The sequence below is a fragment of the Ambystoma mexicanum genome, chromosome 8, assembly GCF_040938575.1.
Source record: "Ambystoma mexicanum isolate Mex_15411 chromosome 8, UKY_AmexF1_1, whole genome shotgun sequence".
Taxonomy (NCBI): Eukaryota; Metazoa; Chordata; class Amphibia; order Caudata; family Ambystomatidae; genus Ambystoma; species Ambystoma mexicanum.
Window position 1 is genome coordinate 585667155 of NC_090929.1, and position 17025 is coordinate 585684179.

Consider the following 17025-nt stretch of genomic DNA (forward strand, 5'->3'; position numbering starts at 1 on the left):
TCCACGTTCTGTCCCATTTTGCTTACGGAAAAAGGGTTCCTATTCGGTGGGAACGTTTATTAGATGTATGAATACTGCAGTGCTTAAAAAAGAAGAGGAACCAATAAATGAAAGCGATCCTGTTTATTTTGTATGTGGAGATCAGGCCTATCCCTGGTTACCTAGAAATTGGGGAGGGACCTGTTACTTAGGAATACTTTTCTCTGGTGTATTCCTTTCCAAAACTTCAGACATATCCAAACTATCCAGATCTAGGCCACGGCGGGATGATACAGGACTGATTGCAGGCGATATAGCAAAGTCATTTATACCATTTTGGGGGCAAGCAATAAATTCATGGAATGGAAGGAAACTGTGCAGGGTGTTAGAAAGGACGATAAATGGAACTACTGATATACTCTAAACATGACACTAGAAGAGAAAGCAGTTAGATTAATGACAATTCAGAATAGAATGGCTCTTGATATAATTTTGCCTGATCGTGGGGGTGTGTGCAAAATCATGGGGTCAGCGTGCTGTGTATTCGTAAGTGACTCCTCCCCTACGATTTTTGAAACGATCAAGAAATTAAACGTCCTGAGTTCTGATATTCATGTCCCCACAGGTGGTTGGAAAATGAACATAAGCACATGGTTTTGGGAACTACTGCGTTCATGGGGTTGGAAACTAATTGCAATTTTAGTCACGATACTTGGGATCCTCATGTTCTGCTATTGTTGCATACACTGCCTGCCAATCTTCTGTTCCGAAATTACAAATGAATGTGTACACGCAATGAAGGCAAAACCCCCTCACATATTAGATAAAGGTGCAAATCATGAAATTGAAACAATCAAGGAATTCCTGTCAATTAATGTTGAGTATGACGATTATAGTAGTATGCATAGTTCAGAATTAGATACATGGTCAGATGAAGATGAGATGTATGGATGATGCTCTTGGCTTACGGCCAAAAGGAGGGTTTGTTAGTCCAGAAACAAGCCTAATCATGTATTGTATGTATATTATGTTGGCCGGAAACCAATTGCATCATGTGACAAACATCTCAAACACAGAATCTTCAGGATAACCTGTATAACCAAAGGGCGTCCATTTTGTGTAACATCCACCATTTTCTTTTTTCCTTTCTGTCGAATGCTTTGCAAAATGTATTTTATTCTGAAAGCTCATACACGGTGCGAGGCCACAGCCTGCATGTTGAAAGACCAACCCAGACAGGAATGCCAAACAGTACAGAAATACATTGTTTTCCTCCCTCACAAAGTCCTTGGAGGCAAGCAGGAACTGCCTTTAATCAGCGGCCCAGGTGCCGGCCTGTCTTGCCAAAGCTGTAGCAATAGGCAGTTAAAGCATGAATTATATTCTTCCAGCGGTCCTCCTTCACGGATCTGCCTCAGAACAGGCTGACCCCTAGTTCACAAATAGAATCGAGTAGATAACGTAGTATGGAATGTGTCACTCTTACGAACATGTTATCCTTGCTGAACAAGTGCTTTATGTTCTCCATAACAAAGAACTGTCTCTGCAACTGTTGCTAAAATAAGTATAATTAGACTGAATAAGAAACTTGTCATAATGTGTCATATTTGGCATGATTGTCAATCACCGAACCCTAGCCCTAGAAGATACATTATGGGCGGTTTGATTTGCCTTCAAAGATTGCATGTTTGTATATATGTTGCTGTTTGAGCGATGCTCGCTCTCTTGCGTCTCACGAGGTCTGGGTGACACACGTTGCGAGATGTTAGACCCCAGTCGGCCGACTGAGCATACTTTGAAATAAACCATATTATTTGGAAAATCGAACCTCGTGTCTGTCGTATCACTAGTATATGGTGATTGTGCCTTAGTTTCCATATGTAGGGGTCTTTACTGCCTAGCAGTATGATATGGAGCTGCTTCTTACTAGTGGAATGTTTTCTAACTAAATGTGCAAATAAATGTATATTCTTTTACCAAGAAACCTTGAGTAAGTATTTGCTTGAACTACTGTGATTGCAAGTCCTTTGTGCAACATCTTGTACTGCTCACATCCGTCTTGAGATAAGCCTGGCTGCTTAGCCACTGCTACCACATAACTGTGTAGTACGGGCTTGTACCAAAGGTGAGATTGTGCTTACACCTGTAGTCTTAATTTTGTGTAGTGTTCCCAAAGGGCAAATTCTCCCTAACAATGCCCCATACATACCAACCTACTGCAAAATGCAAACATGCCAGGCCTGTGCATGAGTCCAACTGCCTTGTGCAACACCCCCCTTCCCGTGAGTACTGCAAGGCATGCCAAAACATGTGAGTGAATGTGACCTGATGTCATCCCCTATGTCCTCTACAGGCACGCAGGCATCACCTGAGGCTTCCAGGGAGGATGAGTTAGCGGGGCCATCCCACCGGCACCCCATGAAGGGGCCGACAGGGCACACCAAGGTGGAAGACCCACCACACCACTCCACTCCATCGCAGTGCCACAACACCACGAAGGTCCAAACACCCCAGGGCCACGAAAACAGCAACGGCCCAACCCTCCAGGACCACTCCAACACAGGTCACAACCTACCAGGCCCGACCAAGAGGAGGCTGTTGAAGTGGCCCCAATAGCAACAACACAAGAGGAGGGAGGGGCAAACAGCGACAACCAGCAGGCAGCTGCAGCCCCCCCACCAGAACACATGCAAGTGCCGGAACTCGGCACACCACCAGAGAGCCATGACTGTGTAGAAGTGCACAGCCCAAGGCCACAGTGCCGGGCACACCATCGTCACGCCTTCACCCTGGTGGCTGACGAGGATACACCCTCATATGCCTCATCATCAGGCAGCTCCACCAGGCGCTACAGCCCCCCCATGCAGTACAGCCCCCCCAATTAGGACCGCCCCACCAGGTGCTACAGCCCCACCAGGTACTACATCCCAACCAGGCGCTACAACTGCCCCCCAGGCAGGACAGCCCCGCCAGGCATCGCAGTCCCACCGCAACAACCCCTACTGGTCCCGTGGCTGCAGTGATGGCGCAACTTGACGTCATAGAGGCGCGCCAGCTGAGGATTGAGGGCCTTGTCACATGAAACAATCAGCATTTGATGGCCATCAGCCATGCCATAAGGGGTGCTACAAAGATGGCCTGGGACAGTGCCCACACGAGGATGGTGGTGGAGGCATGTACAGCATCCCTCACAGGTTTGGGCAGAGGGTTAGGGAGCTACACAAGGTGCTCTTCGCATTTGCAGAACTAATGCGGGAAACCAACAATCTCCTCCAGTAGCAAAAGAAAATCCCTGGCTCCATCCCATCTACCTCCACCCCCCCCCAACAAGGAGTCCCAATAGGCTGCTAAAGCACTCTCCAGGACCACAATGCGGTGCACAGGGGAAGTGGCCATGTACCCAGTGATTGGACTGTGCACTGTCGGCCTGAGGGGCCATCACATTGACACATGGTTGGGTGGGGGAGCGGGGATTGTGCGCAGGGAAGCTGGTGGTGGGGGATGGGGGCTGGGTGCATGGGAGTTGTTGTTTGGGGTGGGGGAGACTGTGTGTAGGGGAGTTGGTGGTGGGGCAAGGGGGGGTAGTGTGCAGGGGAGTTGGTGAGGGGAGACTGTGTGCAGGGGAGCTGGTGGTGGGGGGAGGAGGGACTGTGTGCAGGGGAGTTGGTGGTGGGGGGCAGGGGAAACTGTGTGCAGGGGAGTTGGTGGTGGGGGCAGTAGGGACTGTGTGCAGGGGAGTTGGTGGTGGGGGAAGGGGGATGGGTTTAGTTTCGCATACATTAAACCCCGTTGAAAACTGACAACATGCAAGGACAATCATGATTGTGTACTAGTGTTCTTTATTCAAAAGGTGCAGGTTGTGTTATGTGTCCAATCACCATGCTAAATATAATTATCAATCAGTGCCTGTCTGGCCAGCCTCTCCTCCCTCACCCCATCCCTGTGCGCATCAGGCCTGGCTCCGGACACATGGGCCTCATCGTCATCAGCCCCTGGGGGTTGCCTGTCTGCATCAGGGGGTAGGGGCACATTCCACCTGAGGCAGATGTTGTGTAGCACATGCCAAGAAGATTTTGCCTACTGTGTCCGGGGTATACACAAGGGCCCCTCCAGTGCAATCCAGGCACCTGTATCGTGCCTTCAAAAGTCCAAAAGCAGGTTCAATGCAGATGCGTGTCCGGCTGTGGGCATGATGGAAGGCGTGGTCAGGTGGTTTTCTAGGGTCACGCACAGGGGTCATCAGCCACGTGAGCTGCGGTTATCCTGAGTCACCTGCATGGGATGGGATGACAACATCAGGCCTTTGTACCATGTGTGGGTCTGCAGATTATGAACATTCAACCAAAAGGCACCGTGGCCATTTCTGCAAGCTGCAGGGCCATTCAATGTGTGATGGGTGTCTGTCCTTCCAATTTCATGCCATGCATTATATGTCCTGTATATGCACCCTGTGTTGTTGAAGTGGCTGTACTGAGGCGGCTGATGGTTGACGGCACATGGGATGGCTGCTGTAGCATAGGTGGACATGGCACTACAGGTAAGGGGGTGCATGGGCCACTTGTACGCATCATGAATATGCATGAACTCACAGTTTGGACCTATAATAGGGTGTAGGAATATTCCCTTACATTATCGTGCAAGAGGCACTGGGAGCCATGTGACCCGGTTCCACCTGCAGAGCTACTTGGATATGGTTGGGCCAGTGGTACATGGAGTCACACAGGATGGTGCTACTGTTATGACTGCCTGATCAGGGGAAGTAGGCATTTGTTTTTGGATGTGCCTGCACCACTGGATGATGGTAAACGTTCATTGCACCAACAATTTCGTTTAACAGTTAATACATGTTTTAATGCAATAATGGGATACTCTCTCTATGATGTTGATGTACATGTTTACTCGTCTGTATTAATTTAACCCATTACTTTACAGAATAGGGAGGGGTATACTCTCACTTGGAATTCCTATCTGGGGCCCTGGGTGGACTCGCTGTTGGGCGATGGGGTGTGGATCTGCACTGCAGCACATTCCAGTTGCATTCTGGTCATTGTAGTCTGATGTGTAGTTATGTTTGCAGCAATTTGTGTCCATCACCGTGTTTGTTCAGGTGTGATGGCCGTGTGCTGTACTCACCCACTATCCAGTTCTGTTGTCCCCTGTGCCTCTCCATGTAGGCCGGCAGTGTGCTGTTGCGTAGCACCATGGAGTCGTGGGTGGATCCAGGCTAGTGGGCACAACAGTGTGTGACGTTTAGGTCAGGCGCAGAGGTCATCTGTACATTCAATGAATAGTAGTGCTTGCGGTTTTGAAAGACTGCCTCATTGGCTTGGGACGCAATCAATGCAACATGGGTGAAGTCGATGGTTGCAATGACGTTAGGCAATTGTGCAATGGCATAGAGCTCATTCACCTGGGCTGGGTGGTGGGCAGTGCCATGTGCAGGTTCAAATGGCTCAGCATGGCATCTAGCACCTGGGCCAGGCCTGCACTGAATGGCGACTGGGCCATACCATGCATCATCGCCACAGAGTGCTCGAAGGTCCCCATCCCCAAGAACTGCATGACTGCCACCAGCTTCACCAGTCTCGGGAGGATAGCTGAGGGGCAACATGCTTGCCTTGGAAGCAAGGCGACCCGGAGCAAAACAGGTTCGATCCCCGGTTCTGCGCTTAGAAACCTCTGGGTATTAAGCGCATTATAAATAACCAATCATATCATATATCATATCAGTGGGGGCACAGCTGTGTATATTGCAATCCTGCTCTCAATGCCATTTTGTATTGTGGCCAGCAGCTCAGTGATGGTCGCCCAATCCAATCGGTACTCAGTTACTATCTGGATGTCACTGAGGGCCCAGGGTGATAGCCTGACCATGGGGATGGGTGCACGCCTTGCTGGGGATCGTCTCCTTCTCCTCCTCCTCCTCATTCCACCGCACGCCCCATGCTACCGGTGCCCTGCCCTGGTTGTCCAGCATCTGTAGCTCCAGGCGCAGTATGTGGAACTACATGTCAAAGCTCCCAACAGAGAATGGCAGCATGGTGTTGAAAAGTGTGCTTGGGGCCTGGGTTCGTCTTTTGTAGCCCTCCGGTGTACACAGTATGCACCTGTGGCTTTATTCCTGGCATCTGTGTTCATTTACCTCCAGCTGGAGGCTGAGGGTAATTCCAGCTTTATTATCGCCAGTTTTCGGGCGGTAATAGCGCTGGAATTGGGGTTGTAATAGGTATGTGATAACACGCTGTATTGTTGGCATTATTAACGCTGGCTGTAATAACGTTGGCTGTGCTACCGCCGGCTGTATAAACGCTGGTCCCTTTTGGGTCTGGCGCTAATTTTGCATGGTTGCAGTGTAAACACTGTTGCTGCCGTATTTAAGGGCTACCGCCGAACTCTTGATGAGGCCCAGTGAGTGACTGAGAGTTGACAAGTGTTTACAGGGCAGGCACCGGCAGTGAGAGAAGTTGTGTTGCAATAGGAAACATATCATTTGATCCCAAATATTTGATCTTGTTGGACCTTATAGAGAATGCCTTCCTGTAATTATGCTTAATTTTCTAAAGTTGTCCCATGTCTTGCAGACATTTCAAATAAGCATGCTTTTATAAGTTCAAAATCTCCTGTGGCCATCGCTCATTGGTTGCTCTCAGCTTCATGACACAACCTCAACCGATACACCAAACCCATGCGTACCTTACCAACAGGGAATAAACTGCTGGACGACATGATTGGGCATGAGTTGCAGATTTAACAATTGATGCGTTTAAAGGTAATAAGTGTGTATGGACTAATGATGCTCATTGCTATCATTCAATTCCTAGGCTGTGAAAGAGCTGCAGACTTCTACCCGAGAAGCCATTGTGCTCCTGAAAGCATTAATTGAAGAAGTACGCAATAGCGCAGATGAAGAAGAGACATCAATCAACAGCCTCTTTAGCAGCATGCAGGTACTATCAATTAAACATTTCTTAAGTGCCCTGCAACTTAAATTACCTTCCTTTTTAGGTAACAATGTATTTTCTTTAGAAATATTAATTGAGGGTTCTGTTTCAATGTTTTTACATTTCAGAATGCTGTGAGAATCTATAATTTCCCATTCTCTCTCCTATTGTAATTTGGAAGGTAGCTAAGCAAGCTAAGTGCTTACATTAGACATCTCTGTGCAACCTGCAGCCCCAAGTTGGAATACCGGCAGGACTGGCCCAGCCTTTCATCCTTTCAAGGTTTATACATTAAGTAATGAGACAAAGCCAGATCTTTGTCATAACCTCTGCGAGGGTCTTTGATGCCAAGGAAAGGCAGCCTTCCAGGACATTGTAGCCAGTGACATGAGTCAGCTAGAGGCAGTATATGGTGATGGCTGAAAAGACTCTCTCCCTCTTCTGGGCCTTGACTTGACTTAAGTGATATGATTTCCAACCCAGAGGAATATGGCATGTGTGTCTTGTATGGATGCTACTATGTTCCTAGTTCCTATAATCAGGTCCATGAGAATACAACGCTCATGGCTAAAGTTAAAGGCTTTCAAAGGGGATGATTTACACACTTTGGGTGTTTATTTTGGTGTTAGAAACTGAACATGCTAAAAGTGCTGTCATGTCGTAATCTGAGGTGACTCAAAGCCCCTCTAGTGAAAACACTGTGGTTGAAACTCATTTTCCATTGAATTTATGATAAGAGGCGCAGGCAATTGTCAACCTTGATGGCGAATCTTAATAGGAATTGTATTTGTGTAGCTGTCGACAAAGAATGTCCCAGTATTGTGGCTGCCCAATACTTTTAGATAAATTACTTATTAGAAAGGTTCATCCATTTTGCTCCAGCTTTCTACTTAAATAATCACTGAGAGCCATAGGGGTGATATAAGTTATTTCATTCAATGGTGTTATACCATGATCTTGTGCCATTCTGTTGTCGATATATTCCAAATGATATGTCTCATTTGTCCTAGTTTCAATAATGTTCTTAACCTCTACATGTGTTTCTCCACTGTGGTTCCAGTGGGTCATTAGGAGTTTTTTTAAAATTATAATCACAATAATCACAATTTAAAGGTTTCACTATTGGTTTTTTGATGGAATAATATTTTTGGAGTTGTCTGTTTTTGGGTAGTTCCCTAGGATTCAGTTGTCGTCGAGATTTGAGATGCCGATCTGTGGAAGTGAGGGATTATAAGTAGAAAGCTGGCGCAAACCGTATGAACCTTTTGAATAACTCCTTATCCATTGAAACGTTCGCCCAGGAAATAGGGAAGTGTTTGCTGAGGAGACGGCAGCAGTCATGTGCAATGGCCTGCTCGTGGACCTGGAGCCTGTGAATGAAGATGAATGCCTTACCAGTCTCCAGAAGATTAGTGAGACGTTCCCTGGGAGGAAACTGAGCGGAGTGGAACCTTTTTGCGAAAGCAAACTGGCCTCAGGGAGCTGAGGCTCAGTGCTGCAGAGATCCAGTGTGAAAGTGAAAAGGAAGCAGGCCACCCACCTGGAGTAAAGATGGCCACCAGGCCTTTTATTACATTGGATAATCTGCATACCCACAGTGGAAAGGGTGAATGCAATCATTTGTGCACTTCACCAACCTAGATATTCACTAACAAAAAAGCACAAAGAAGGCTGACCCTATGAAAGGCTGATCCAGAAAGGACAAGGGGGCAGACAAAACTGGAAGGAAAGCAGATGGAAGAGTTGCAGCAACGGGGGAACATCAGAGGCAGTAGCAGGCATTCAGAGAATTTGAAGTGGGTTCTGGATTCCAGGTAGAGCCAAGACATGGAATGGGTGTTCTCTCAGCTGCCAGCCACGCTGAGTAGACATCTCAGAAGCTGGACCCCTTTGATCTGCTGAAACTGTTTGAAAATCTCTTGTTGTAAATTGCACCATGTCTTTTACTCCTGAAAAGATATTAAGTGCCCACAAAGGGCAAATAAACAGCAACCAAGGTAAGTGGTTAGATGTGCCTTTATTTGCCAGAAACCATCTATGCCTTCCTCTCTTCCTCACACTCTCCAACTCTCCTCCGCTCTCGTGCCCCGGCTTGCTCATAATTCCAGAAATCCTTGGCAGCATTCCCTGGGCACAAGCACAAAGGAATAGGCCAGGATAATACATCACCTACCGCTTTGAAATCTTTAACCAAAACTCTACCCCTTCCGTGGAGTCATAACTTAGAAGAATAATGCAACCAAACTATAGTAACCATTTCTAAAACAACTAAAAGATCAATTTACATAAGAACATAAAACATATTAAATTAAATGAGTCCAGACCACTCTAACATAAGATCACAGCATAACCTAACATGAGCACACACCTCACACACTCACACAAACATGGAACTCTCACAATCTGCTTAGTTCAACCCCATACTTCTGAATATTACAGGAATTTTCACTTCACTTGCTGGGCAACAGATTCGGGACTTGAGCCTGAATTCTCCCTTTTGTCCATGACTGCACTTTCAGAGCATGGGATAGCCTCCAGATTAGTATTCCCTAGGTCAACACTATCATCACTTGCGCACTCTACAGGGGTAGTATAGTAGAACCTCTTGCCTGCGTCAATGGTGCAACCCTTGGACTGTTATGTGCCATGCTTTCCAGGTTGCATACCTTTCCATCTTTCATGCGCACAGCTCCTTAAAGCACCTTAACCACCTTGCAGGGTGACAAATACTTTGGCAAATCCTTCAGGACTGCACCTGCCTACTTTGAAACACTTTGAAACAAGGTTGACAAATGTCATACGACCGTTGGAATTATATTCTCATCTGATCCTGTTCTCCCAACATATGGGAGCGGTCCTTACCCAAATCCGTGAAAACAGTCATATCCTTTGTCGTGTTGATTGCAAAACCACCTAGGTCTGGAGGGCATGGGAGTTTTGCGCCTTCACAAAAGGAGATACTTTTGTTGTGGACTGCGGTATGGTTCTGTTTGCAAAAAGCATGCACTGGACAGCCTGTGCCAGGTTCAGCTCCTTCTTCATGATAATAATATGGCTGAGGTCAACGCCCTGTTGAACCTCTCTCCCATGCCATTTGCTTGAGGGTGATAGAAATGTGGGGCGATGAGTTAAAACATGCTTTCATCTCCGTTGAGGTTAATTGCACCCCATTGTCAGATATAAGAACCTCTCGGAGTCCACCCCCCACAAAGAGTTTTTTAAAAAAAAACAATTTCATTGATTTTATCTCAAACAAACAGCACACAACCAAACTTGCAGTACATGTTACATTATTTTGAATTTTGTACAACTCGATCAACTTCTACTGCATTCCCGCTCCCTGCCTCCCCATTCAAGCCTACTCTACTTCGCGATCTGCTTCTTTATCTTGCAGAGGGGTTTCCTCTTCTGTATTCTCAGCTTGGTCGTGGTCACTCGGCCAGTCCAGAGTGGGTCCAAACAGTGAAGCTATCAAATGTTTCCAGGCTGTCAGGGTTTCTGCCTCTTCCTCCCCTCTTCTATTACTCCCCTCTTGCCACACAGCTGTTTCAGCTTCTGCCCATTTTTGAAGGTCTTTCCACCAGATTCCTATCCTTGGTCTGTAGCATGCCTTCCATCCCATGGCAATTCTACACTTTGCGAGTATATATGCCAAATCCTTTAATTTGCGTACATGTTTTAGTTTACGCGGTCTGGGGAACCCTCCTACCAGACATTCCCATGCTATCTCAACATTTATCTTAATCCCTTTTTCTTCTAGTCTGTGGGCTACTTCTCCCCAAAATTTCTCAATTTCTGGGCATGCCCAGAACATATGCGTCATCCTGGCGTTTTCTTCGCCGCATTTGGGGCATGTTTGTCGTTCTGCGTTTTTAAATTTAGCTATCTTCTGGGCAGTCATATAAGCCCTGTGTGTTATATATAATTGTATTTGCTGTAGCCTCGCATTCCTTGACACTTTCCTGTGGTATCCTTGGACCTGCTCCCACATCCCATCACTCATTGGGGCACCCACTTCTTCCTCCCAGTCCTGTCTCAGTTGTAGAACTTCCTTCCCCACTTTGGACATCACCAGCACATATATCCTAGATATCTCGTGCCCTCCTTCTGGTATGTTGTATATCATTTCTATGGCAGCGTCCGGTTGCTCCTCTAGTATTATTTCGGACCATGTCTCTTTGATCCGCCGCACCATTCTATGATATCTAATGTATTGTCCCGTATGCAATCCCGTTTCCTCCACCAACATCTCAAATGCTTTTATCCTCCCCTCTTGCCAAATATCTCCCAATGTTGCTATCCCTACTGGTTCCCAATGCTTTCTAATCATCTTCATTAGTTGGCTTTCTTTTCCCATCAGCGTGACAAGTGGCACTTGCGGGGAACACAGGGTTGGGTTCTCCATTGCCTGACAGGCTCTATGCCATACTTTCGATCCCAGTATCATCATCTCTGGGCGCTCTTTCATATTTAATTTGGGCAACCATATCATCTCTTTCAGGAAGAACGGGGCACATTCCAGTCTAAACATTCTAGATTCTGAGGTTGAATCTTCTGATAGCCATTTTGCTACATATTGTAGTTTGCTAGCTAGATAGTAGATCTCATAGTTCCCTCTTTATCATACGAATTTTGTAACTTCCAAAGGGCAATTCTATTTCTCGTCCCGTGTCAGAGAAATTCTCTACATATGCTATCTATCTTAACGAAAAACAGCTTTGGTATCAGATATGGCATGTTTCCGAAATAATGCAATAGTCTTGGCAGAACTACCATCTTCAACATGGCCCCTCTTCTCATCATTGCCAAGGGGAGCTTTGCCCAGAACCTCATACTGTTTTCTATGTTTTTAACCGCTTTCTCAGTGTTATGTTGGTGCTCTTCCTCCACCGTATGATATATGTCTATCCCAAGATATCTAAACGTCTCTATCTCCCATGGTGTTTGTAAAATCGGTAATTGATCTAGTGGGATCCCTGCATACCTACCCAGCGGAAACATACGCAAGTTATTGGGATTTACACCTATGCCAGATAGCAGCGCAAATCGTTCCATCACTTCTAGAATATATTGGAGGTTTTCTTCGGGGTATCGTAAGTACAACAGCATATTGTCCGCGTATAAGGAGACTAAGTGCGGTTCCCCTTTATGTTAATCCCAATTATGTCATATTGCTGCCTTAAATATATCACCAGGGGCTCTAGCGCCAATATATACAACATAGGGGACCACTGACATCCCTGTCTGGTGCCCCTACTAAGTTGCCACCTCTCCGATATTATTGCTCCTGTTTTCACCCTGGCCAGTGGTGCACTATATAGCAATTTGACCCATTTAAGATACCCGGGCCCTGTCCCATAATTGGTCAGGGTTGCAATCAGCCAGGGCCATTTAACTGAGTCAAAGGCTTTTATTGCGTCCAACGATACAATTGCAATCTCGCCTTTGTCCTCTTTCGTGTGTTCTATAACTCAGTGAAGTCGTCTAAGGTTATTGGATATATTCCTACGTGGAACATATCCGGTCTGATCAGGATGTATCAATTTAGTAATGACCCGTCTCATTCTATTTGCCAGAACCGCTGTGAGAATTTTTCTATCTTGATTAAGCATTGATAGCGGTCTGAAGGATCCTCAATCTGTGCCAGGCTTATTGGGTTTAGGGAGTGGTATGATGATCACCTCTCTCAAGGATTCTGGCAACCTTCCTGTTTCGTATGCTTCATTCATCATTGCTAAGAGCGGGGGAAGCACCTCATCTCTATACACTTTATAAAATTCACTAGGGAGTCTGTTGGCCCCCGGTGTCTTACTTGTGGGTAGCTGCACCAACACCTCTTCTAGTTCCTCTAGAGTGATCGGGGCATCTAAACTTTCTCACTCCTCCGCATTGATTTTTGGCACGCCTATGTCTTCCAGTGTTTCCCTTATTTCTCTGTGGTCACTCCCTCCTACATCTCCATACAGTTGTTGATAGTATTCTAGAAACTCGCGATTCACGCCCTCTTGGGTTCCCACTATCTGCCCATCCTCCCTCGTTATTACCCTAATCGTAGGTCTGGGGGTTTCGTTTTTCTATAAACATGCCAACATCCTCCCTGGTTTGTCTCCACCCGCATGTTGTCTCTCTACATACTTTTTGTAATTTAGGTTGCATAGTCTTTCCCATTGTTCAGCACATTTCTGTTGCAGCCCGAGTATGATTTCAGTATTATCCTTGGTGTTACACTCTTTGCTCACCGCTATTTCTAGTTTTGCTTCTGTTTCCTGGAGGTCCGTTAATATCCCTCCTTGTAGTCACTTGGATTTAGCTATAGCTATCCCTATCATCACCACTTTGAAGGCTTCCCACAGCGTACCAGCGGACTCGACACTACCCGTGTTGATGTCAAAGTAACTTACTATTGCTTCTCTCAAATCCTCCCTGAACATTATATCTTTTAGTGCTTCGGCTCTAAGGCGCCATGTTGGTATCCTAGCTCTTGGGGGTCGATATTGCCACAATAGGACCAGTGGTGAGTGGTCTGATAGGACCCTCGCTTTGTATGCTGTTTGTGTTATTTCCACCAGTTGCTCCGGTGCGGCAAACATATAGTCCAACCTAGTATGCAAATTTTGTGGGGCAGAGTAGTGTGAATACTGTCTGTCCTGTGGATGTCGCACCCGCTATACATCCTCGAGCCCGAAGTCTGTCAGCAATAGCTGCAATGCCTTGGGTGCAGGGGTGGGTCTATCTATTTTATTATCTGATCTGTCTACCTTTGGGTTTAGTGTACAGTTAAAGTCACCTCCCCAGATCACCGCCCCTCCCAGATACATGCTCATTTTGTTATGTAGAGTCTTGAAGTATGCCACCGTGTCCTGGTTCGGGGCCTAAGTATTTATGATACATATTTCTTTATTTTCAACCAACCCCCTTATTGCAACCATCCTCCCATCTGCTTCCACTGTGGACTGTAGTACCTGGAATGGAACATGCGGTGCCACCCAGGTAATCACCCCTCTAGCATAGGCTGAGTATGTCGAACCAATCACGGTCCACTTCCACTTCTTCTGGATCACCTCTAGTCTTTCTTTTGTGAGGTGAGTTTCTTGTATAAGGGGTATATCTATTTTCTGTCTACGCAGATACATCATAACCTTATTCCTTTTTAGGTAGCTGTTAAGCCCGCTAACATTTCAAGTGATTACTTTAAGGTCTCCCATAATCCGAATACTTCCCACTCCTCCCGTTGATAGTCTCCAGATCTTGCTTGAAATCTGTTGTTCGTGTATGTAAGCTTGTTCCCCAACTTCAAAGTATCCCTTCCCTTTAACCTTGCTACTTCCCCAACTTCCCTCCCTCCCCCCACCCTTCCCAACCCCAACTCCAACTTTAACTCCCTTCCCTCCCGCCCCCCCACCCAACTTGGATCTCAGGCACCCCCGCATCTAGTCCTTTTTCCTGGCTATTGCCTGTACTCAGGACACCGCAGGGAGATATCGCCCTAGTGGCGTCACTACTACTCTACCTCTTGGGGATAGGTCGCTTTCTCCTGTGGCACCTGTATTAACTCCGAATCACTGCGCACTTCTGATTTTTATCTGGCATGCACACTTCTATATTCCAGTCCAACAAGTCCATACATCGGGTGTGCCAGTTACTCAGAACTGGCCCTGTTATAACGTACCCTTCATACCCCCTCTGGCGCCATTACTTGTGATATCCCCCCCCCCCCAACATTATCATACGTAGCGTCGGATCACTTATCCTGTCCATCTCGCTCCAGCCTCTCTCTAGACTCTTGGCATCCCTGGGCGTCCAGCCATCACTCTGCCTCGTCCGGGGTTTCAAAAAAATGTGCTTTGCCTTTGTGTAGGATCTTGAGTTTTGCGGGGTACAAAAGCATATATTTGAATCCAGCCGTTCGTAGTCTTCTTTTCACTGCCATGTAGCTATAACGCTGTCTTTGTACCAACATGGTGTAGTCCGGGTATGCAGTGATGATCGCTGATGCTCGGGTTATAGTTCCACCTTTCTGAAAAAATTCTAGGATCTTTTCTCTGTCTCTGTAATTCAAGATCTTTGCTATGATCGCACGTGGGGGAGCCCCGGGCTGGGGTCTTTTCGTCAGGGCCCTACGTGCTTGTTCAATCGCAAATCCCTGGGAGAGCCGGCTGGCGCCTATTTCCTGAATTATCATATTTTCCACATAGTCCGTTGGGTCCAAGCCTTCTTCCCCTTCAGGCAGGCCAACCACGCGTATGTGTTGCGTCTTGCTCGCCCTTCCGCTTCCTGTGCTCGGTTTTCCAGGTTGCTCACATGTTGTTTTAATATGTGGACTTCTTTAGTATTGGTGGCAATTGTATCTGTGTTGGTTTTCACCGCACTCTCCAGGCTGCTCGTCTGTTCCGCCAGTGCTCTCACATCTTGTCTCAACAGGTTGACCTCTATTCCTATCGCGTCTATCTTGGTTTCCAGTGACGTTTTCAGGTCTGCCATTGCTGTCCCCCACAAGGATTTTAGTTCCATGAGGACTGCCAGAATCAGGGGATCATCCCTTGGCGGGACCCCTCCTTCCGATGTTGTGGCCAGAGTTTGTGCCGGCGTGCAAGGGGACTGCTGCTGTTTCGCAAATATGTCCATTGTTGGTTGTTTGACTTTTCCTTTGCCCCCTTTAAGAGCCATTGCTCTGGACGTCTCAGGTCCTGCACGTCCTCTGAGTGAGGGTGTGTCTTCTTAGCGCCACAGCACTTCTGCGTCAGTCTCCTGCTCCACTCACATGCGCAGGCCTGCTTATGGTGTCCTTCCACTGTCACGCCAGGCCATTTATGCGGCTCAACAGGGCCGCAATCCCAAATACCACACGGGGGAGCCGTTCCAATTCGTGGTCCCTTCTAGCTGCGGGCTCTGGTCCAGGATACAGCTCGATATTTCTTCCGGCTCTGCTGAGTGCCGGGGTCTAGGCTGAGATGATATTTGCTAGGTGCGGGATGCTTTGTTTGTTGCTTTGTCTGCCTGCTATCTCTTCTATAGTTATGGGCATTTCATGTGTCCACTCCGTTGAGCCTGTTTGTCATCTCTTACAGTGTGACCCATGGGGACACCCCAACTCGCCTGATGCTATCACCAAAGTGCAGGGTGATCTTGGCCACACGAGATGGCACCTCTACTGTGTGCTTTGTAGTATTTAGCCCCGCCCAGCGAACAGTATGATCCTCCAGTGCCCAGGATGGCTGTGTCTTGTTTGAGCTAGTGTTCGTGGGCACCATATAGCATCATTTTATCAGTCTAGTGTTATGGTTGGGCCTACTTTTCTGCAGCTGCCTTCCCCACCGTTGTGATGCGGCCACCATATCCTGTGTTGCCTTAGTGGTGTTGATGCGTTAGGACCTGGGCCTCCCAGCTATGCCTTCATATAGACTACGGCACTTCTCAGGGCTTCCAGCCGCTCTGCCTGTATTTTAGGCCCCCGCGTGGCCTTGCTCTTCCTAGGCCACTTGCCCCGAATTTTGGACGTTCTTTAGTGTCCCTCCGGGTCAGCACACGTTTGGACGGGTGGGTCCAGTATTCCTGCTGCAATTTCCTCCGGGCTAGTATTTATTTTATGTCAGCACACAGGGCACTATCCGCTGTCCACTCTGTTTGTGTGGAGTGCCTTGGGCAGCTATCGTTTTTGCTCACCCGTCACCCGATGGGGGACTGCTGAGGTAGAAAAGACGAGGGGGTGGTACAGCTGGGGCGGTTCTGTTATACTATTGTGGCTCACGCGGCCGTTCTCCAGAGCGCGATGGTGGTGCAGTTTATGAGGGGCCCCCACGCTCTACCATCTTCTTTGCGCTGTTATGTCACTAGCTGTATTGTCCTTTTTCGCTCTCCCGCTCCACCGTCCTACCGTCGGCCTCTCCTGCGTTTGTGCCAAGGCGGGGAGTCCTTCAGCGTCGTAGCTCCACCGCCATCCCCACACCCGTGCTGGTTTTCTCACGGCTGCCTGCAGCACACTTCCCCAGGGCACATCGGTTCTAATTCACACAGGCACAATTGCTTGGAGCTGTGGTGAGTCAGGTGTTGTCCAGCTGTGATCACCGAGTTCCTCTTGTGTTTAGTGCTGTTCCTCCTTTTGGGC

The 17025-nt window shown here is 47.5% G+C and overlaps 1 protein-coding gene across 3 annotated transcripts in view; it reads left to right on the forward strand.

Moving 5' to 3' along the window:
- RNF207 (ring finger protein 207) overlaps positions 1-17025 on the forward strand; it is a 1212833-nt gene that overhangs the window by 521752 nt on the left and 674056 nt on the right. For all 3 annotated transcript variants that reach the window (XM_069610286.1, XM_069610287.1, XM_069610288.1), the window contains one exon: positions 6801-6926. In XM_069610286.1, coding sequence (XP_069466387.1) covers positions 6801-6926 — 126 coding nt within the window. The remainder of the gene's footprint in view (positions 1-6800; positions 6927-17025) is intronic.